The following is a 24,180-nucleotide window of genomic DNA, read 5'->3' as shown; positions in this document are numbered from 1 at the left end:
CCTCCATAAACCTCCAGGAGAAAGGAGTAACTGTGCTAACATGCTTTGCTGAACAACACTGGTAACATCTCCCAAGTTTAGTCCAAGTCCCCTGCAGAGAAAGGTGAAGTGAACAGAACTTTCTGCAGCTCATTGAGCCCTCAGCTTTGTCTTTGCCAGTCTGCAAAGAAACCACTACCTACCAGCAAGGAGAAGGACCTCTAGCTGCACTTTCCCAACCTCAGAAACAAGAGTTTTGGAACACAGACAGATGCAAGAAAGCCAACTGTGTCTCTCATTCCTTCCACTATGCCTCAGTCAGCATTGCACAGATGGACACGTATGTACCCTAACTTTTGGGCACTACATACATTTAATGCAGCTTGAATCAACAGTTCTTGGAATAATGGTATCCTTCTACACCTCTTCTGTAGGCTTCTAACTGAGCACTGTACATTCTGCCTGTAGTTCACATTCAGCTGTTAACCATGAGCAGCTAACTGCACCAACTCCACATCCACCAGTATTTTCCTTATCTTACTGCTCCTCAGTATTAGGGGGACCAAGATGGTATGAAAACTTGCAGTTTCATGTAATCTCCAGCAGTGCCTTCAAGTGCACTTCCCAGACACCAAGAATCTTCAAAGCCACATATGCCACCATGGCTCCTGTCCTAAATAACACTACTTAAAAGAATGTATCCAATTAGTAGAACAGGTAAAAATTACTAGTGTTACATGTCAGACTTAAAAATTAGGCAGGATGGGGTGATAAAAACAACCTATCAGCCTTCTGCAAAGGCTGCCACCTCCCCCTCTTCTGCCCAAAAGAAAAACCACCTGCAATTATGCCACTTGAGCAGGTCACATTAACGGGCTACACTACTCAGTCTTGCAGCAGGCTCTTTTCCAGACCACCCCACACACAATTTATACATTTCTCTTTATTTTAGCGCAGATTTCGCTCAGCCCAACAACAGAGTCTGCCTTCTTGCTAGTCTCTACTGTTCAGTGAGGGCTTGTTTGCTTTTAAATCAAAGCAGCGGGGAAAGCTGAGTGTTGTCTTCCACAAATTTCAAATGAAGGAAAACTACCTTCCTTGCAAGTTGTTTCAAAAATGCATCTTAACACAATCATGGGAAGAAAGAAATGAAAACAACCCCCCACACACTGCAAGGTTCAGGGCTCTGCAAGCACCACACCTACCCATCCCATCACTGCAGCCTATTGGCATTAGACTCCTGGATACTACACCTCAAAAGCATATACATTCAACTGCTGCATACATACTTTTTTATTGGTGGGAATGTTTTATTTAAGTATGTCTTTCAAGCCCAAATACAAAACCAAATGCAAAAGGAAGGTGGGAATTTCCCTAATTTTGCAATATGAAGAATTACTTCAGGATAAGGGGAAAGGGGAAGAAACAAGGTTCCTAAAGATGTAGAATTGTTACCCAAATGCAAACAATACATTTAAAATTCTCTGCAGAGCTTTATATTGTACTTATGGATTCCAAATAAAAAACCCATTCACTTAACACAAAATAATCCCGTAAAGTATATTTAAGTGCCAAACTTAAAAGAAAGTGGCATTTAAAAAAAAAATTTGGATGTTTTCCCATCTTCCCCAAATTAAGAACAAAACTCAACACCCTTCAAACCAAATGAGATTTTGTGAGATTGTTACAACACTGTACAGTACACTCATAATTAAGATTTGGAAGTTGTGGGCAGGGTCAGGCTAGTATAACAGATCTCTCTCCAAGGATTGTTAACACAAGATGCAAACTGTAAGTAAAGTGCATGAAAGGAAGCCTGCTCAGCTAAATGAAGGAGACTGAAAGAGCAGAAGTCAGAGGTCATTCACCAGAGCGGCAGCAGGCCCGAAAACCACACTGCAAATTCTGGCATCCACTGGCGGTTTCAGCATGAGGACCTGCACAAAAACAGAACAAATGTGAAAAGAAGAAAGGGCCATTTACTTGGATTCTGAATTACCATAACCTGGTAATACACTAAACTTCATTTACCACTGGAGTCTGAAGCACTACTATCACAATGTAAAAACCTCAGTTGGAAGAGTTACTTGTCAAGATCAGTTGATAGCTTAGTCCCATGAAGGTAACACATTCCAAGTGACAGATGTAAAACAAGCAACACTAAACGAGCAAGCTGAAGCAAGCTCTCACAGATAGCTTTCAGAATTGAGGTATATTTTCACAAGGCATATTTAACTCCTGTTTTTCAAATTCAGATGACTATTTAATGGCATTAGCAAAGAAACCATAATCTCCAAACTATTCTATAATGAAAACTCTTTTACTCTGGAAGGTTTTTTCTTCATGAACATGTCATGGTTGGCTAGACTCATGTACTCTGACTGGGAATTCAAAAATAAGGAGAAAAATCACCTTTAGTACCACTGCACTTATCAGAAGCCATAAGGCTAAAAGCTTCCCATTCAAAAAGAAATAAAGTTGTGAGCACAGACAGTATAAACCAATTCTGTAATTCTACCCACCTCCATTTACCTTCACTTACTGTTACCCTTTAATTTGATATGTTAAAAATGATCATGAGATACAAAACTATTACATTTATTAGTACAGGATCTTATTTCCCATAGTCACATGCCTGCTTCAGAGAAAAAAATTCACATTCAGGTTGGCTGAACTCTGGCACCCAACATATATTGGCTGTAGGTTGCTGAGTTAACTCAAACGAGCTGGTAAAGTCCTGGCCAGGATAAACTAGATTTCCCCACTTTGCATTTGAAACAAAGCAAAGAATATTTAAGGTGTTTTGATACATCTAGAAAGGACTAGCAAAATAATATAATGAACTGGGGCACTATGCTATGTTTGGCTTGTTTTTTCCCCTTGAACAGTAACTTAACGTTGTAATTCAATTAATTTCCAAGAACCTGATATCTGGAAAACAGCTTTCTGCTTCTTGCCCCACACGGATCAGCAATGTTGTGCAAGGTAATTAAGTTAACATGCATGAGACTGAATATAACAAACCTGAAGCTATCAGAAAAGACAACACTTACAATATGCAAAACAGTAAACTTTTCATTTGTCGATAAACTCATTTTCCTTTTAAAATGTCTTCATTCACCTGAACTAAGTTTTGATTCTCCAAGTCACTTACGAGCTAGAGTTTGAAAGCTTCTTCTCAAGTCCTGCACAAAGGAGACTCGGTGTTTCTGAACAGCTGGTTTAGCAGAGCATGTTCTGTGCAGCCACATTTTCCAAGTCGGAGCTGACCTTCCTCACCACTGCCACAGCTAAGCAGTGATCTGAAGCGCATTTGAAGCAACAGTCACATTTCTAGTAAAATGCTTGTTGACAAAAATGCAGAGAACCACAACATCCCAAGGAGTGGAATACTCAGTGTTCTTCAATATTGCTCTTCATCCCTTTCTTGCTCATTTTAAGAATGTACTCCCTCATGCTCCTAACTGGAATATGAAAACTGCTTTTCTAGGTCTGACCAATGGTCTGTTTAACCCTACCTTCATCACCAGCAACAGTAAGTGTTACCTAGTGAGACAATATAAGCCTATTGTGCATACCTTCTGTATCTCCCCTGTACCCCTAGCTGCTGTAATAGGGACAATAAAGTCCATTCCTTTTAGTATATGTTTACAGCTCTGCTGCACATGCATTTATTTAATCTCTTTTCAAACCTGCTGATATTGCTTCCACAACTTCCCACAGGACCAAGTTCCAGAAGGTCACTACATTCTGCATGTACTTTAAATCAATTGCCTACCCCCTTCATCTGCTTTTGCTGAGTTCTAATACTGGAGAATTTGGAGAGCTGCTGTTCACCTCATCTGCTGCTTTCCCTGTTCTGCAGTCACCCCCTTTTCAGCCTTTTCATTCCCAGATAGAAACACTCCAGGCTTTTGAGTGTCTCCTTGCAAGACAGCTGCTCAGCTCCCTAACTCTTCAGAAGAGATGTCTCTTCTGTATCTTCTGTTAACTCCATTACATACACTCCTCAAGATGGGGAAACCAAAACTGCATGCAGGACTCCAAATGTGAGTGCCCCAAGGCTTCCAGGACCCATGCAGCAACACCCTGTATCTTGCTCTCAACACCCTGATGACGCATAACATTGGTGGCTTTTTTCTCTGCTGCTGCAAACAGGAAAGATCTCAGAATTAGCACCAACAGCTCTCTGAAATGATTGTCTCCATGTTGAAACTGCCAGTTCTGAATTCAGTTTCATGCAATCACAGTTTGATTATTCCCAACCACCCAGACATATAACCATACATACAGCTGTAGTGAAGCTCATAAGAAGTCCTTCTGGAAATCTTCAGCACCAGTACCATTACTTCAGATAGCTCAGTACCACTCACATTTGGAAATGACAGTGTGCATTTCTTGTACCGTGACAACAATGGACATGCTGAAGAAGACCGATCACAACACAGAACTCTCGGGGGGGCAGGAATGGGAAGAGAGATGTCATCTCCCAGATTCCTGTCTGCCCTGAACAGTGGCCATTAAGCCCTGCCCTTTCTTCCTTTAACTAGTTTTCTGGTTTTAAATTTAAACCAGTCTTACAGAAACGTCTATAAGTAAACTGCGGCATTTGAAACATTTATATGTTCATTTCCTAATTTATTACAAATAAATAATTACAAATTAAATTAATTACAAATTACATTAAATCAGATCACAGTGAAAATTTACCCTTCTTCCAATGCTTCATTTTTTTGTCCCATGTCTAATCCTCATCCCATCACTAACTTTCCTTTATAACCTCTGATAAACAACTCTGAAAAAAAAAAATATTCAGGCTCCTAACCACATCTCCTGAACCCTCCCATCCTATATTCTTTCTCAGCAGAGACAGGCAATTCCTGTAATCTGAAGGGTGTTCTATGCTTCTACTACAACAAGGTAGTAAGAGTAAGTAACAGCTATTTTAATAAGGTTCTTTGGTTATAACTCATTTATGTTTTGACACAGCAATTGATCTCCTTCATCACAAGTCATTTATCTCCTCTAAATGTCCTTGCCCTCCATAGCTTATTCTTTTCACATCTGATAAAGGTAACAAAATGGAAACACCTTTGCTTTTTATACCCACGAGAGACCATCTTTATCTCCCTTGCTTTATTTACTACAACTGACTTTTGGCTACACCACTTTGACTTCCTAATCTCCCATTTTCCCACATTTTGCTGCTAACCTCATTTGGACTAGACTGTGTTTTCCAACTATCCCTGCTTAAGTTTGATTGGCCTCTTTCTCCTGTTTTCTTTAGACTCCATATACAAGGTCTCCAATCCATCTCACCTTACTGGTGCACCAGATTAAGCAATATGGTAACTGTGTAAAGTTCCTTTAACATCATCTGCTGAGCAAGACTGTCATTTCAGATCTTATAGTGGGGCTGGATCACTTTCAGAAGGATCCTTCTCTTTCTGCTGACTGTGAAGACTTAATAAGCACTACTAGTGAAGTGCCTAAATAAAATGTGTTTTGGGCTAATTCACCTCGGAAAACATAGTTAATCAGATTCTCATCTAACCTGCTACTGTCTATGCTACTGGTTTAGTTACCTCTAAACAGGATTATTATAATGCTCTTTACAAGCACATCTTCTTAGTCAGATGCTTCAGGAGACCCAGAATAGAGGTTACTCATGATGAGCAGCTCTCAGTGTTTTCAGATAAAGTACATATAAGCACATCTTGCAATGTAAAAAAGAAGCATAGCTATTTGATTACTCCATTTTGTTATATGTACTAGTGAAACAAAAATTAGTCAAAACTTCCTAGAGAGAAGTTAGGCATTTCACCAAGAATACATGACAACCCAGACCAAGACCACATTGGAAGAGTCACTGCAGCAAAGACAGATGGCTGCCACCACCACATCCCGTTAGTCACTTGTTCTAGCTCTCATTCATGTGGCCTACAGCGAGATGGACCCCTGACCCGTCTAGGAAGAAAAAGAAAAGCTTTCAGCTACCCAGTTCTGGATTGAGTTTACCAAGCAGAGCCACAAGACTACTGCTGACCTCAGGAAGGCAGTAAGAATGAGCTGGGAAGAATGCAAAGGAGGGAACACATTTCTTTTCAACAGCTCCACCAGCAAGATGCTCTATCATCAACATTGAATACTGTATTTAATGGCAACATAGCAAAATTAACACATTACAAGGGAATTAGTAAAAAAAGTTATCAAATTAAGCATTAGTTTTAATATATATATATAAAAGCAATGTTAAATTAAAATCTCAGTTTACTAAATGCTACCTTCTATCAGCCTTTGGTAAAGTCACACTTACAGATCATAAAGATCTGTAAGAGAGCACCTCAAGATCTCAAGAGAGTGCCTTGATTATCTGCAGAACTTCAAGAGTTTGATCTAATAACAATGCATTCCCATATACATTTGCAAAAATGAGTCCATAAAACTTAACAGAAATTGCAAAGTCTTGGCTCTGTTGCTGGAAGACAGATCAAATTATGACCAATGAAATTTCTAAATGCGAGAAGAAAAGAGTGAATCATCAGAATCACCACAGCTTTATTTCATTAATGCCTGATTCCTTTAATTACAGCTGAGGACTGCATAATTAAAAAACTCTAGAGGCTGAATCATACTTAAAACCTGCAAAGAGCTACTGCTGCAGAAATTAGGGAGCCCCACTCTTCTCCACTCCAGGCTTTAAAACTGAGAATACAATAAGGAGACTGAATACAGCCTGTGGAGAAATATGAACTTCTAAATGTCAAGAGGTAACTCATACATTAAACTCATGATTCATGATTGTAAATCAAATGTGGTTTAGACATTAAATAAAGCCAGGAACTAGAAGCGGTGTGCACTGTCTGATTTTCTTTCTGCTGCAGATGCTTGGGTGCTGAGCAAAGCATGGGTAGTGAACCTAAACATAAGTATGCAAACCAAGAACTGAAGTCATACTGACAGCAAACAAACAGAAAATAAATTTGGAATATGTGCAAATTCATGGTCTCTGCTCATATAAAAACTGCATCACATTATGGCTGTGCAACAGCAGCCTGTGACTCAGACCCAACCCTGTCTTTGGTTTTCATCTAACTGAAGAGGTAGTGCAGCTTTAGTTAGACCAGCACTTGCAATGAAAAATCTGAAAATTGCCTACCAAACAAGTCCAGCAAGCTCTCCGCAAAGCAAATCCAATGAAGCTGTTTGTAGGGGGCCCCCCTTAGGTTTATAGAAAAATAAATAAACCTGAAAATAGGCTGTAGGTGAAAGTTAAGCCCTTATATGTCAACAGACAACGAAGTGATATTTTTGAGTAACAAAGATGGCTAAATTCCATGCTGTTGGCTCCATTTTTTGTTCTGCAAAACTGACAGGTTTTCCAGCATGATCTCAGAACATATCTCCTTCCCCAAAAAAAAACCCTGATAAGCTGATGGGCAAAGAAAGTTATTATTCTCTACAATCTTACAACCAATAATCTTTGTGCAGGAAGTAATAATATAATTTATATATGCTAACAAACATAAACAGCTTCAGATATGGATTTATTTAAAAGAAATAATTATTGCTTTCCCTAGTTACTTTAGAAATACCAAGTGATACTGAAATAGATGAAGCTGTCAGAGAAATCCTGCTGCCACAGGATGGAATAATGCATTAGTTTCACACTGAAAAGCCCTTCCCCAATGAAGTTTGAGGCAAAATACAAAGAACAGTACCCAGATAAAACTGCAGGAAATTCAGTTATAAAAGACTGATTCCCATTTCAGAATTTTGCTTCAGAATCCCCTGGAGGTGCTTACTGACTTCCTTCACAAAGAAAACAGCCACAAACTTCTGAGATGCTACTACTTCTCAAGACATGTGAGAAGTCAAGACTAACAGCATCACTCTCCTGTTGATTTCTCTCTACAGCAGTAACTGTTGATCCAAAGGCATCCACGATGCTTTACAGAACCAATCAAAGCTTATAGGCTTACAGCTTCCAGCATGCAATAGAAGGAAGAAAATAAACAGGAAGAGGATGAAGACACCTTTGCAGAGTAATTCCAAAATGTATGCTGCTTAAAAATACGTAATTTCTTGAGGATATTATGGAACAGCCAAGCTTTAAAGCAGTGTACTCACACAAGAGATTCTGGCTTTGTAAACTACCACTAAAACAGCACAGTAAATTTTAGGGACAAGGAGCAACAGAAATGTCTGAAGGCAAAACAGAACATCAAGTCTGGTATCACTGACATAAGCGAAACCAGGAAAAACAGAAAGGAATCAGATATAAAAGAAAAAAGGCTTTTAAATGGTCTTTGAAGACATCTTTAAACCCAGCACAAAGCAAAAAGGACATTCAGTGAAGGATTTTTAAAAAGGAACCTTAAAATTTTCAGGCTGAAATCCTAGAAGACAGTTAAAAGCTGTAGCAAGGATGGAATGGAAGGAAGTTAGAAAAAGCATCTCAAAAGAAAAAAAAAGCCAAAGCAGCAGTGTCAAAAAAGTGCATAAAGAAGCGCAAAAAATATGGAAGCAAAATACGATTTAATGCTTCTACTTCTTCTAGTCCAAGTGCATCATCTCAAACCCATTCCAATGGACTGAACACCAAAACATCAGTGCGGATTTACTTGTAGCACCAGAGCCCTGACAACCTTGTACACCTGCCGTGGCTGCACCTCGATACAGATGCAAATTACACAGCTCAACACCATGAACTATCAGTGAATATAATTTTGTTTTACAGACAATTAGCCCTTATAATCCTGTGAACACAGTTATTATCCTCCTTTTCCTTCCCCACACCTTTCTATTGCACTTACCTGTTTTATATTCACATATAGATTTTAAGTCACACCATGGCTTCCATCTCTACAGCTATGAATGCTTACTGGGCCTAACATAATAGATTGAACTCCAGTGTGGTAAACCCTGAAGCAACTTGCACCATAAATGTATTTCATGCATTTATGCAGATCTTTCCGCAGCTTAGATACATCCCTAACTTACTGACTCAAGAAAAAACAGGAAAAATTAAATTATATTTTCCATAGAGACACGTGATGATAGGATAAAAAATATCCTAGACCAAAACTACTCCAATATGGGAGGTTTGCATGACAAAACATGTAATTCCTTTCCTAAAAATCACCACTTTGGTACCAGTCTATTGAAGCCTCTGTCTGAAGTTACAACCATTAATAAAACATACAGCTATACGGGTTTACAGGACAAGTGTGTATTTGATACACAGAGAATTACTACCTAGCCCCTGTTACTTGTGCTGAAATAAATTGAGATACATGGACCAAAAGTTTAATACAGAACTGTACTAGTGACTAGCAAAAAAACCCAGCAGAACAAATGAATCTGTGAAACTCAGTGCTACACAGCCAAGAAAAAAAAAAAAAAAAAAAAGTTGGGTTTTGGTTCTTTTTGTTTTGTTTTACAAAGTGTCCTTAAACCAAACATGGCACCCCAGAAAACCACCACATCTTCATAAAAAGACATTACCGTTAATGTTGTCACAGTAGTAAAAGTGTTCATCGTTTAGAGAAGGACATGCAGAAACTAAATCCTGCAGGCCTGCACCAGTTACAGTGAGACAACCCGAGAGGTTAAGGTGTTCCAGATGTGGAAGTCCTCCTCCCAGAGTCAATGCCCTGTTAACAGACGGAGATGTGTTAAGAGCCTGCACAGTGCCAGACCGATAAATACTCCAACATGTCGCCAGGTCACAGACTTAACTTCATCTCATAACATCACCTCTAATGAACAGTGTAGTTTTAAATCTGGCAGTTTCATGCCTTGTAGAGAGGATCACCCCTGAAGCTGCGTAACAGACCTGAAAATTGAACCGATTTCTACAGAAATCAACAATCCCTTCTGACAGACTTAAATGGTAAATCACTTTGTTTATTAATTACTTCAGAGCTGACCAAGTATTTCAAGGAACTATCAAGACATTCTTAGGCAAAACACCACTGATTTTGACAACTCTTTCAAGGTTATGTGTATTTCTTGACCCACCCCATAAACATGACATTCCCGGATTTGGCTCATTATGCTTCCAAAACTTTAACTGTCTCATTTTTTCAGTTAACTTTACTTTGGAATCCAAATTTATATTTTCCCCAAGACTGACAGCAAAGCCTCTCTCTGCCAACATGCTACCTTATTATTCATGGGGATTTCTCTGTTGTTTTTTTTTTTAAAATATATCACACCTGAGCAATCCCTGTATTCCTACTTGCCCCTCTGCAAGTTCACAGGGCAGCGAGCCCAAGTTCTGTCACAAACAGGCTCATCCAGCTGAAAAAAACACCAGGCCTGAATCACCACACTAGAGATCCAAGCCAGCACATAAAACTGAAAATGCGTTCAGAACATCACTGCACAACTTTCTCCTGTCAGCCAGCAGAACTACTGACCACAAAGCCAGCTATCAGTTAACAGCTTTCTATGAAATGAACCGGCAAGCGTTTCTATTGGGAGGTTTCATTCTCCCCAAGGGACTACTCCAGTGAGTGCAAGAAGCATATTTTGCAGCACCTTCTCAGCACTTAAATACTGTGTCTTATCCAAAAAGCAACGAGACACTCGCAAAACAACAAAACTCCTCCCATGACTCGACTCAATTTCCCTTTGGTCCGAGACTACCGAGTCATGAAAAAACAGACCAGTAACACACCAGCTACAGACCGCATGACCTAACCAGCAGTATTATCCTCTCTGCCACTTGAACAGTAACAAGCTCAAACATGAAGGAGAACTATCTGAAGCTTACTCTGAGCAAAAGTAACCCTGGTGAGTGAAAGAAAGTCCAAAGAACCACCACAGGAGATGTTTGGGCAGCTGGTGCTTCTGAATATCAAATGGGAATGAAGCCTCCAGAGAGACAAATCAATGCCAGCAGCACCTCACAGTACTTCTCAGTTGAATACAGCATGAAGTACAGGTAGGCATGAAGTCTTCCCACTCTGAGAAGCTTTAATTAGCCTTAAGTGCTGCAGCACACCTGGGTAGCAAGTACTTCAGCCTCATCACGTTTTTAGTATGAAGCATTAACGACATTTTTCTGACATAAGACAATATACCAATGACAAATATTATCCCACATAGGAAGTCTTGTAACTCTCCTGAATTTATCAACCCTCAAGTCAACTTCAACTATTTTTTCTCTTCCTTTGTCATATTAACTCACATTCAACATGATGCTCTGCACACGCAAAATTATCAGAAAAGCACAGAATCATTTAGGGTGGAAAAGATGATTAAGATCAGAGTCCAACTGCTACCCTAGCACACTGACAAGTCCACCATTAAATCATGTCCCTAAGCACAACATATACACATCTAAATACCTCCAGGGATGGCGACTCCACCACTTCCCTGGGCAGCCCTTTCTAGTCCTTGACAATACTTTTGGTAAATACATCTTTCCCAATATCCAATCTAAACCTCCCCTGGTGCAACCTGAGGGGCCATTTCCTCTAGTCCTATCACATCTGGGAGAAGGGACCTACCCCCACCTAGCTCCAACCTCCTTTCTGGTAGCTGTAGAGAGCAATAAGGTCTCACCTCAGCCTCCTTTTCTCCAGACTAAACAAGCCCAGTTCCCTTAGGCATTTCTCCTAAGACCCTTCACAAGCTTCACTGCCCTTCTCTGGACTCACTCCAGCTCCCATCTGGACTCATTCCAGCCCCTCTGTGTCTTTATTGTTGTGAGGGGTCCAGAACTGCACAGAGCACTCGAGGTGCAGCCTCACCAGTGCCGAGTACGGGATGCTGATGGCCTTCTTGGCCTCCTGGGCACACTGCTGGCTAATATTCAGCCAGCTGTTGATGAACACCCCTGGGTCCTTTTCCACTGGCCAGCTTTCCAGCCACTCTCCCACAATCCTGTGGTATTACATAGGGTTATTGTGACCCAAGTGCAGGAACTGACACCTGGCCTTGTTGAAACTCATACAACGGGCCTCAGCCCATCAATCCAGCCTGTCCATAAATTATGACATTATCCAGAAAGGCTAATTGACACATTACTCCAGTTTTATGAAGTTTTAGGTATACTGACAGGCATAATGGAAAAACCAGTGAATCAACACAACTTCCTAATAAGAAATCACTAAAAATCAAAACTAAAAGCATTAATACTACCTAGAACAACAAAATAAAAAATACTTTACTTCAGAGGATACCTCTAAAAGATTGTGTATTTTTTAAATTCCCAGAGGAAAAGCTGGAGAAAATTTTCCAGTCTGCTATTATTAAAATGTTAAGATGCAATGACCACTTCAAACTTACCAGTTTCTTCAACAATGTTTCTACCAAAACTAGGTAAATTAATCCCAGAATGTCCCACCAAATAAAATTTTAAAAAATGTACTGCAGCAAAATAGCTCTTAAAAATGTCTTCTCACCTGAGAGCACGGTCTGTGATCTGGTAACACCCAGACAGACTGAGAAACTGAAGAACTCGTGCAGTCTCTTCATCTGTTTTTTCACTCCCAGAGTATGCAGAGTCTTTTTTCTCTGACTGCTTAGTCCTTGTTGGTTTTTTACACAGTGCAGAGGACTCTGGAAGTGCCTGAATAGTTCTTAGTGCTGTCCCAGCACAACAGAATGAGTGACCGCAGTAAATCAAGTCAGTAGAAGCACAGTGCTGCTGCCACCCTCTAGTCCTTAATCCATAAATGTCTCTACTGTAGCAAGATGCTGAACAAGTAATATGGGATGTTGGTTCCATAAGACAAAATCCTTCAACATTTCTATGTCTCCACTCTGCAGCATCTTCAATGTCAGCTAAATCATCTGCATCTAGCATCCACACATACGCAGAACTGAAGCTTTCTGAGCCATCGGGTTTAGTCCAATGCTGCTCACCATTTCCTGCCTCAATGAGGTTTTCATTGTTGATCTCATGCAAACAATTATACTTCTTGTTGGACTGCAGAGTAATCTGTCTGTTTTTCCACAAAGTCTTGGCTTTCCTGTTTCTCCAGCTTTTCAGAATACCTCTGGTATGGTGAGTTGACAGGATACCCAGTGCTCTGGAAAGCCTCTCTATAGCCACATCTGTGATTTTTTCACATCCAGACAGATCAAGGTGGCGGAGATTCTGGCAACAACCAATTGACAACCAACTGAAATGAGAACAAAATGGTTTGGTTGGTAGTATTTGGTTTGGTTGTTCTTTTAGTTTTTGTTCAGAAACAGGTGTTAAGACTAAACATATAAAAGAACATTTTCGTAAGTAAAATACTTATATTCATTCACAGCTAGATTTGATCCTCCAAGTGATGTATAAATACCTAGAAAAATTATATCTAAAGAAATGTGAAATCAATCATGAATCAGTAACAACCTGTATTTTTTCTGTAACATAGATAATTAAAAGAAGCCCAAATTTGCCATACATTTAACAAAGTTTTAAATAGTAGATCAGGCTGCAAACACCAAATACACACGACAACGATTTCAAAGGCAGCTTCTGTTGTGTACAACAGATTCATCTTGTTACCAAGAGCCATCTAAGTTACTAGACAACCCAATTAACTTCTCAGAAGGCTAAAAATAACTGAACTTGCTGGACTAGCAAATTTCACTCAAAAAACCCACATGAACTCATCCCTTTGGCCTTATCTTTTCCAACTGAAGAAATCTAATCTACAGTAATATTGTCACATTATTAGCTATAAAAGTATATAACTGATTTAAGTGACCTTTACTTATCTGCAGTTCATGTTAACCATCATTTACTTTCCATAAGCAATTACTTAAATTTACAGCAAGCCAAATTAATTTTTTGAGTTAGTAATACATGACGTACAGCAAATAATGTAAGTTTGACTAGAGATTGACAAAAGCTCACAAAGACTGATATCTTTGGGATCTCACAATAAGGCTCATTGGTGCAGGATCTGCAACCATGCACCATCCCACTGACATCAACAAAATTTCTGCAGACCTCAGTAAAACTCAGGAAGCCAGTTACAGCACCTAAGCTCTAGAGCTTTGCCCATCATTTGATCACTCTCTTAAATGGCAGTATTTCAAACACTGCCAGTTATACTGGACCAACTACCAGTACTGAGGAATTCTGCAAAATCTGTGGACAATTTCAAGTTTTCAATACTAGGACAAAATATAATTATTGTTATAGATAGCTCCACATTGACAGGTAACACATATCCAATAGTGAAGACAGAGCCTTTTAAAGAGCCATTTCAACAAGTTACATGCTTCACTTGCTATTTCACTGATCTGTTACTCTGGTTTAGTTCTTAGTTGTGTGAATCCTGAATGCGATTTCTCTGTTCCTCTTTATTGGCAATGGATTAAGACATTTCTAAATGGTTTTCACTCTCAATAAGCTGGATTTTTATTATTTTTAAGAAAAAATAAATTATCAAACCTTTCAAATGCAGAGTCTGAAATATCAGTTTGAGTGAGATCCAAATATTCCAAGTTTGGGCAAAGCTCCAAGATCTGTCTAACCTGGAAAAGGAAAACAATCAGTGAAGACACAAGGCAATAAGGCTGTGCACAGTGTCAAAAGACAAAATATGAATTAACATTCTCTTGAATTGCAATTCATTTTCATTACTCCAATGTTTTAAACTTAAGCACATCACTTATTAATTAGAGGCTGTATAGCCACAATTATTAAATGCCAGTTTCAAGTTACATACCATTTTGCTGGACACTGCAGAACTGTAGGCCAATACTAATGTCTTCACTGAGGAGCCTACATGTGGGAGAACATTATGAATTAAGCCATGAAGTAAATGTTTTTCCATTTGTGCTATATTAATGGCAAGTGAATCTTCAGCTGCTTCTTCTGCAAAACAAAAGCAAAGAGAAAGACTTAAAATACGCTTTGAGTCATTTGGAATTCACATTGCTATCTTGCATCCAAGAAGTTATCAGAAAACTAAAGAAACCTTAAAGTCGTAAGCTTCAGAAAATACCTACATCAAACTTTTACTGAATTCCAGCTCAACGTGCTTCATAAGTCTCACCTTTAAAAAACCATCTGCTTGTCCTTCTGACAGTATCGATGAGTTTAACTCAAATACCAAGTAAAAACATAAAGTCTTAACAGAAAATTATCATTAAAGAAATTGGGATAAATATTTAGTACAAATCATGCACTGCACAGGGCTCTGCAAGGCAGCTGTTTCCACTGACTTCCACTTGAAATACTATCTGACAGTGCACTTCATATCCAGACATCCCCATAACTCTTTTTCTGCCTGCACTCTCCCAGATTAATTACTTAAGCACATTAGAACCAGCTGCCTGCTTCTCCTCCATCTTGTCCCCCATTCCCCTTTTTTTCCACCCTGCTGAGAGCCACAATGATATGAAGATGAGGAAAAATAGCAGTCCTTTCAAGAACCTTAAGGAGGTGATAGATAAAACTTCCCATGTTCTTTTTACTGAATAAGTCTACTTGACTTAGTATGCATTTAATTTAGACAGAAGTATTATTGCAGTTTCATTATTTTAATGGTGTCAGCTATAATAAAAATCTGTATTTTAAACTGATTTTACATTAAAAACTCCATTTTATACATTTATTTCTTATACCTAGGTCATCTTCCAGGAAAAAAATAAAATCACCAAAACCAGAGTTTACCTACCGGACTCATCTATGTCAGCATCTTCATCCCATTCTTGGAAAGCACGACTTTCATCTTTTCTGTTTTTCACCCATTCTTCATCAGGTTCTGCCTCAAGTTCTGCTGCAGGACCACTGTACCAATCACCTACTCACCCCACCCACCCCAAAAAAGAAGGAAAGGAAAAAGAAAAAAAAAAAATTCAAACAAACCTCTCATTACTGCAAAAAAACAGCAATAACTTCTCAGTATATCGTGACCTGAATTAAAGATATAAATGAATTTTGCATTCATCTCAACTACTGTTAAAGCTTGACATAATTGTTGTTTGGTCTACATTTTAAGGCTTCAAAAGACTGCTGAAACAGTTTCACTACTGTTCCAGAACTCACAGGATATTAAGCTATTTTGAGACTTGCCTGTTGACTTTATTTTCTTAGTAGGGACCAGTAGGATTGCAAAAATAACAGAAACTATTATCGAATATTTGGACTGTGTAGGTGCTCAAGTTTTTTCTGGTAGATAAATAAACCATCAAGTATAATATTAATCAAGACATTTCCGTTTTCCTCTGGAATCTCACAAACATACAGTCAGCCAGGTTGTATTTTATTAGTCTGGTTTTGGCCATTGCACGTGACAACTCCAGGATCAAGAAACTCAAGTTCTGGAAGTAGCCTACTTAAAACAACTATGCAGTATTCAATTATAACATACATATGACTCAAATCAACTTATGATAATTTCTTAGATCATCTTGATCAACATTAAACAACAGCAACTGCTTCACTGTTCTAACTAGTAAAGCAGTCACTCTCCCTGAGGGTTACTGCACAGGCATAATTTACTTGTAGTTTGAGTGTTTTATAGCGTTTGGCTTGGTATATACAGGTCTGCTGCCTCCCTCAACAAAGACAGGCTTAGAAGAGAAACAATTTAATCTAGTGTCTCACTAGTGGGGACCCTTCTATCTCCAAAGCAAGGGCAACCCCTCCTGAGTGGTATCTAGAGGAATGAGTTTTCTATAAGCAACACAGTGACAATGAAATCCTAATCAACTGTCAAACAACTGTGAAACAAAAGGTTTCAGTAACATTTCTCATCTTCTTTAACTCATCTTTACAATACATAAAGAAAACCTCAGAAACCCTCTCTGTATTAGAAGGAAAAAAGTTTAAAAACTAATTCAGCTTGTATTTTTATGGGGTTTTTTTCCTCTTCCAGCAGTAAATCCTATTTGAGAAGCTTCCACCCAGTCTGGAGCACATCTGCACCAACAACTGCAGTAGTATACACAGTAAACTGTAAGACTGGCTTCCTGTTGTGCCAAAACCAGGCTTCGGCATAAGTCATTTTAAGCAGTTGCCAATTATCTTTTTTGCATAGCACTGAATTATCAAGATGACTAGGTTTTGGATGAAAATGAAAATCTAACAATTTGAATTCTGAAACCTCTCCACTCGGTCTTTTGCAGCAGAGGGACTAATCTCTTACTTTCAATAAGATTATACAACTAAAAAAATTAGTTCAGACCCAGAAATCATTTAACTCCCCTCTGCCTCATACAGATTTCAGAAGCCACAAAGGTATGGCTAGAAAGAAGTTTTTAGCTTTTATGTATCTCAGAATTTAAGTTATATATTGCTAGCTTTTTCTCTTAAAATCTTACTTCAGTAGAAGTTACTGAAATAAGATATCTAAAGAATCTATACTAAAACTAACACTCATACAATTTTCTTCAAAGTTTGACCGTAAAAAGTAAGAACAGATTCTGCGGAAATGTTAGAATTCCATTTGTTACAAACTTCCATTCTGCAGCTAAGTCTGAATCACAAGACAGACCTCTGAGAAGAAAGTCTATTAATCAGGAACTAATGAAACACGTATTTTATCTCTGCCTGGTAGCCTCATGAAATAATAATGTTACTCATATAGGTCTAACAACAGCATTTGTAATTCAAAACCTCTTAATTTCTTAAACCATAATTAATCTGTTATATTAATGAATAAACTTGTTAGCATTTACACAAGCAAACAAACTTCAATAAAACTAACAGTTTGTATACAAGAGCTACTCATGAGTTACAACCAAGACAATTTCTAATTTCTTAATTCTACAAGATGGAGATATGTTTTTGACATTTTTAACATTAAACCAAGTTTCAGGGCACTATCCTTGCCAAAAGGGTGTACTCTTCCAGCATGCTAAGATGTCAGGTTCTTTGTACATGACAGCCTATGCTGTTCTCTTATTCAAAGATTCTGATAATTAACATGCTTTCAAAAGAAGAATTATATTTAACCTACCTCTGGCCCAGCGAACAGGATAAAGATGTTTCCAGAGAGATCCAGTTTTAGTCAGCTGTGACCATTCAGTGCTCACTTGACTGCACTGACATAACTCTTGGGGGTTAAGGTAACTGAAAATGGTCAGCATTACTTCAGGAGGAAGGTTAGTAATATTTGTGGTGTGCTCTGTTACTTCAGTTTCTGAAACACAGAAAGCATGTGTTAAGTGAAGCTTTCCTCATAGCTTTCCATAACAACAGTGGAACTCACATGTTGACTAGAACAATGAGAAAAATAGCGTCTGAAATATTTTAAATAATTGTTTGGCAAAATAATTGGAAATAAATAGGTATTGCTTTAGGTTTAAAAAGCTTTTTACTGTCATACCACCTTAAACAACACAATCAGCTTAGTTTTCTCTTCGCCAATTTCTCAGCTGGCTAGTTTTTTTCAACCATGACCCCCCACGAGTCATAAAAGCTCTGGATAAAAGCAAACTGCTGCTACTCAACCACAACAAGATGAAAGCAGTATTTGCTAAAAATGAAATGCTCTAAGAAAATGCCTTATGTCACGGAAGATATATATACCTGCTTTGCCACATTCCCAGGGAACAGCTGGGACCACCCTCACTGAAAGAGCTCAAACTCTTGACTGGAACACAGTAAGAAATCCTCAACTAACTCTTCGCAGCTGTCTCATGTTTTATTGCTAGCTTTAAGTATAGATAATTAATTTTAACTTCTGAACGGTACATGTTGGAAAGTAAACATAAATACTAGGCTAGAGACTAAACTTTTGACCACTGTAATTAATATAATTCAACAGACAGCAGTAGGAACCATCACCAATAGGTATCCTTTAGTGCCAAAGTACAAAGAAAGCTGCAAACTATATAAAATAACAAATTCATAACTTCAGTTAGTTGGGAGTTTTTTGCTGTTTTAAAAGAACTTACAATGCTTTCTTTAAGGACTATTTACTTGAGAAAAAAATATTTTTAATCTAGTTCTCAGGAATCCTTACAAATAGCAGATTTCTCAAATTAGTAGAGGTTTACTTTTAAAGTTAGGACACAAAGTACTTAAGACTTTACAGGGAGACAAGCATCAGGTTTCTTCTTGCAAGGGAGCTTCAAAAGTGAACAAAGTAAACTTTACCCTGTGGTAATCTATTGCTACTTCAAAAAATATAATTAAATACAGTTTCACTTGATGAATCAATATATTTATTCGTACACACGGCAAGTCACTGCAGGAAACTACAGAAAATTGCACACTAAAATGCAACTGAAACAGCACAGGACTGCAAACTGTTATCTTCTCCCATCTTTAAATAATAGATGCAGGATACATACTTCCCTCTCCCAAAAATCTGCAACAAAACCACTGCAGAATTACTACTGTCCCAAAACTGCTATCTCTGCTAGACTTAACAGGAAGTACTGCTGTAAGGCTACTTCTGTCATTTTCATCTGTCCAAACTCAATAGTATTTCACACCATGGACTACAATCTTTCCTGAAGGCTTCACATGAAGAGTAGAAAATGACCATTTCAATAGAGAAATCAAGTTTAAAAAAAAAAAAAAAAAGCTGATTAGAGAGTATTTTAAGGAGAGAATCACATCTTAGCAATGCCACCAAGACAATTCATGAGGGCTTGCTCTACTTAACAGACTTACACCCCAGTTCTATACTTTTGGCACATTAATTCCCCTTCTTTGGGGCAGTAACTCTTCTTCATTAGTTAAGAGTGAAAACTGTAAACATGGACAACTTAGGCTGCTTTAACAGTCACAGAACAAACCTGAAGTGCACTTAAGTGGTTATCCATTCATTCTAAGGAAAGGTAGTTACAAGTGAACACAAATTAAATATCCAGTTTCAGAACACATTTCATCTGGCCTACTCACACGCTGCACGGATTCATTCCCTTGCATCACTCCACACAGTTTCTTCCTTTCAGATTCCCAAGAGGACCACAGAAGTTAGGCAGTGGAGTTGGGGAAGGTGAGTTGCTTTTAATTTGAAATATTGTCAGTTGGCTAACTACTGTTAACAACAGAAAAGCCTACAAAAGCAGTCCTGAAAACGAAGAATTAAATGCAGAGTCTGCAAACAGAAAATGTAATTTTGGCAGAAATATTAAATTAAAAGTTAATTATAATTTCTACCTGTGTATTATATCAAATATTATAATGGGAGGGAAGGGAGAGAAAGAAGGTTCGTAACAGGAAAGGAGTCAAGTACGACCTACATTTCAAGCTGCCAAGAAGTCTGTATCAAACAGTAAACTTCCTGAAGTTTCAAAAGTTTAGAAAAAATTCCCATTTCATAAAAACTATCTTATCTGCCAGTATATAGCTTTAGGTAAGTCACTGGTGTGACATTTTAGATAAAAGCTGCAGTTTGAAAATTACTTTAATTAGATACTTCACCTTGATCCGCCTTCTCGTCCACAGAATACTTAAAGACCTTCTGAAGCTCTTCTGCTTGATTCCATTTACTAAGACCTCTGAATTCTGCAGCCTCCTTCTGTGTGCAGTGCTGTGCAATCACCTTCTTCTTAATATCTTTCAATTCTTCATAAGTAAAGTATTCCATCAACATTGGCTGAAAAACCTAAAGCAAAGAAACAAGGGTAAATAAAGTCTGCTGCTGACAAATACAGTTGATAATGCTATACAGACCTACAAGCACAGAATTTCCTGTTTCAAATTCTCTCCAAGTAAAACATGTCCTACATTAAAATAACGTAAGGACAGGACTATGGACGTTTTGAGTTCCAACCCTCTGTTTCCAATGGACCACTGCACAGTCTCAGGCAAGCTGTTTAACTGTTTTCTCCAACAGAAAAGGGAAGCTATTAAGGTTGCTTAAACTACATAACTTATCGAGGTACTCACACAGAAGGCAAATTGGCAAGGAAGAAAAACATAAGAAAAGGCTTCCCTTGGACAGACTTTGGAAGATCTGCTCTCTCCAGAAGATGCTTCCCAGGTTTTGGATACCCATAAATCATCAGACTGGCAGTACTAGTCTATGTTTCAAATATAGGTCAGAGGCTGCCTGGGAGTGTCAGTTTGAGTCATAAAGCACTGCTTTGTTTCCCTTTAAGTTTTCTTATACTTCCCCTTAAATACCTACCTCCTGCAAACAAATCCCAGCCCCAGTGGATGACTGTTATCAACTTCTGAAGTACCCAAATTTCATAATAAATTTTCAATATATTCACTGTTCCAGAATGTGTCACTTTGCAGTCAAGAGCACAGAACAATTACACCACAGTCCTGAATGCCAACTGACATACTACCAAGAATGGAGAATTGTTAAAAAACTGAACCTCTAAGCCCTCTGCCTCTTCTTAGTCATCCCTACCCCCAAAAAAGATCAGCATAATATTTAAGGACAATTTCTACCTACCTCCTCTTCCTCTTTCATATGAGGAAGGAAATCCCTGGTAAAGGCTTCCAGTCTCTCCTTCAGCTGTTTCGCATAGTTCAGCTGTTCATATTCATTCTAAGTAGAAAGCAAAGATTTAACTATTCTCGTCCATTCACTCAACATCTGAACTGTTAAATAAACTAGTATTTTCAAAGTAAATCCCATTATGTCTTACCTGTGCACGCAGCATGTTTGCTGTATTTCACAGTAAGAATGTGTTCACTTAAAAAGTTTCATGACAAGCTGACAGTCTGTATGGCCTCTTACTAGGCAGAACAAAGTCTTCTCCTTCCTGCCTGATTCCAATTTATTTTGTTATGAAATATGAAATAACTTGTCTAATCACATTTTTACTTCAGAGCAAAGACTGAGTCTGCCAATCTACAGTCTCACCCAAAGTTCAAAGTAGTTACAGACTAAGCTAAGTATTTGCCTAAGAATTATTGTAGGATACAGCAGTTCCACTTTATCTTTTAAATGCATACATTTCACCTTAGTAATTCTACAATTCTAGTTCCAAATTAGAATTTGGAGTCCCAAATGCTCTCTGTTCATTTTCAAAAGAAAACTTAATTTTCAAAGAAAAGACATAACTGACTTTTAAATGTTAAAGTTAGACCATCTCATCTATGAATTTGTTAGCTTGTTCTCTGTGCCAGTAATGAGAAGCTGGCTCTGAAGTCTACATTAATTGCAACATACTGAAGTTCCTCATAGCCCTTACAGTAAATGTTGTAAGTTTTTATTTTCAAACTTCTACAACATCAGGAAACTCTGTTACAGAAAAAAGCTCAGAGCCATCAGTTTAAATTAAACTAACCAATGTTTAATCACAAAGTTAAACAGTTAACATATCTAAAGAAAGCTAAAGAAATCTGTTTTTCCACACTTAGGAATTACCAGAATAACACCAGCACCCAATCAGAGCAGGTATAACACAAAGCCAAGCATTAATTTTCCCCTCTCCTACACTTTCATTCATTTTCCACTTCATTAAAGGAAACAACTTAAGACAAATTTTAGGCTTTGATAAGCAGAGGGAAAAAACTACTTGCAGGATTCCGATATTTAAACAGTAAAATGGAATCCATCAACTGCGTATTAGTATTTTTATTAAGGAAAATATGGATAACATGTACTAAAAAACTGATACCGGGTGTCAGAAAATTACTGAAGACTAGAGTTCCTAAAGTGCAGGAAGGGGGAATTGAGTTGGGCACCCCAGAGAAAAGACACAGTACAATTCAAGTACGATTCTACTGAAGAATAATTTAACAACTTTAAGTTATGAAAAAGCCAGCTGGATAAATAACATTTACAGTTTCTTGAGGACTGGAACATTAACAGCATTACTGAGTAACAGATTACTGGAAGGAGTACCTGACTCACTAATGGAACATAACAATGCCTTTTTTTTAAAAAGTCCATTAATCATCTCCATTTGTGACAAAAATACAATGTTATGTGCCACACAAGAAAAAGATATTTGGGATTTCCTGACAAATTCATAAGAAAAATTATTTCCATCATCAGAAAATGCTAAATTCTCCCTCCTTGGTCTATTTGTAGAGAGTATCGAGAAAATTTGAAGCAAATTAACAGATAATCACAGCATGTTTTCCTTCAGACACGAGGCCCTTTTTACAGTCTACTCACCTTTACATTCTTCAACCCTTTCTCAAAGAGGCTGAGCATCTCTGATAGTTTGTTGTCCGAGTGCACATTGTACACTGTCCGGCTACGTTGCTGAAGTAAACCAATGATACACTCATTTTCAATCTGCTCATGCATTTTAAATTCCTTGAATGTGGCATAAAGAGACTGCAGAAGAGCCCGAAAATCATTGTTGTTGGAGAAGTTGGTCTTGGAAAGCTAGAAGAAAGAGAAGTTCATTAAAAATAAATGAAAAACATGTAAAGGTCAAGCTAAATCCTTAGAACACTATTAGGCTCCTGTTATTAATTGCTCACATTTCTTATAGCATAAAAGCTGAAAACCTTCAGTTTTGTAAAGAAAACAGGCAAAAATAAAAACTGAATTTGCAGTTCAAGAGCAATCCACTTCAAAGAGACAAAAAATTAAGAATAATTAATGCTCTGAATTCCTATCTTCAAGCACAACAGATAAATATCAGATATTCAAGTGCATAGACAGGAAAACACAAACTAGTCTTCTGGTGTCCAGAGGAGGCAGACTTGGGAGTGTTGGCTGAGAAGCTCAACATGGGCCAGCAACGTGCACTTGCAGCCCAGAAAGCAAACTGTATTCTGGGCTCCACTAAAAGAAGCATGGCCAACAGGCTGTGGGAGGCAATTCTCCCCTTCTATTCTGCTCTGGTGAGACCTCACCTGGAGTACTGTGCCCAGTTCTGGAGCCCCCAACAAAAGAAGGGCATGGACCTGTTTAAGCGAGCCCCCAGGAGGGCCATGAAGATGATCAGAGGGCTGGAGCACCTCTGCTATGAAGACAGGCTGAGAGAGTTGGGGTTGTTCAGCCTGGAGAAGAGAAGGCTCCCGGGAGACATTATAGCAGCCTTCCAGTACCTGAAAGGGCTACAGGAAACCTGGGGAAGGACTTTCTTACAAGGGTATGTAGTGAGAAGACAAAGGGTAACAGTTTTAAGCTAAAAAAAGGGTAGATTTAGGTTAGATATTAGGAATAAATCCCATGAGGGTGATGAGACACTGGCACAGGTTGCCCAGAAAAGTTGTGAATGGCCCCTCTCTGGAAGTGTTCAAGGCCAGGCTGAATGGGGCTTTGAGCAACCTGGTCTAGTGGGAGGTGTCACAGCCTACAGCAGAAGGATTGGAACTAGGTATTTAAGGTCCCTTCCAACCCAGACAATCCC

General features: G+C 38.4%; 1 protein-coding gene across 1 annotated transcript; it reads right to left on the bottom strand.

Moving 5' to 3' along the window:
* Positions 1-1,268: 1,268 nt before the first annotated feature.
* Positions 1,269-23,201, bottom strand: FBXL5 (F-box and leucine-rich repeat protein 5). The gene is made up of 10 exons (XM_010003099.1): positions 22,989-23,201; positions 21,312-21,407; positions 20,327-20,510; positions 17,907-18,089; positions 15,621-15,746; positions 14,667-14,815; positions 14,390-14,472; positions 12,396-13,118; positions 9,487-9,635; positions 1,269-1,916 (listed from the first exon to the last, which is right to left on the bottom strand). The coding sequence occupies exons 1-10, from the start codon at positions 23,121-23,123 to the stop codon at positions 1,840-1,842; spliced, it is 1,905 nt and encodes a 634-aa protein (XP_010001401.1). The 5' UTR covers positions 23,124-23,201; the 3' UTR covers positions 1,269-1,839.
* Between the last annotated feature and the right edge of the window lie 979 nt (positions 23,202-24,180).

This window comes from Chaetura pelagica, unplaced genomic scaffold (genome assembly GCF_000747805.2).
Source record: "Chaetura pelagica isolate M959 unplaced genomic scaffold, ChaPel_1.0 scaffold147, whole genome shotgun sequence".
NCBI classification, from domain to species: Eukaryota; Metazoa; Chordata; class Aves; order Apodiformes; family Apodidae; genus Chaetura; species Chaetura pelagica.
The sequence above is the reverse complement of the archived record's forward strand: the minus strand, read 5'-3'. Positions and strand labels throughout refer to the sequence as shown.

Coding starts and splice junctions, on each gene's coding strand:
- FBXL5 (XM_010003099.1), bottom strand. CDS start 23,123: ATGCATGAGCAGATTGAAAATGAGTGTATCATTGGTTTACTTCAGCAA. Junction 9,636..12,395: donor ATCACAGACCGTGCTCTCAG/GTGAGAAGACAT, acceptor GTCTGTTAACAG/GGCATTGACTCTGGGAGGAG. Junction 1,917..9,486: donor CTACTGTGACAACATTAACG/GTAATGTCTTTT, acceptor GTTTTTGTGCAG/GTCCTCATGCTGAAACCGCC.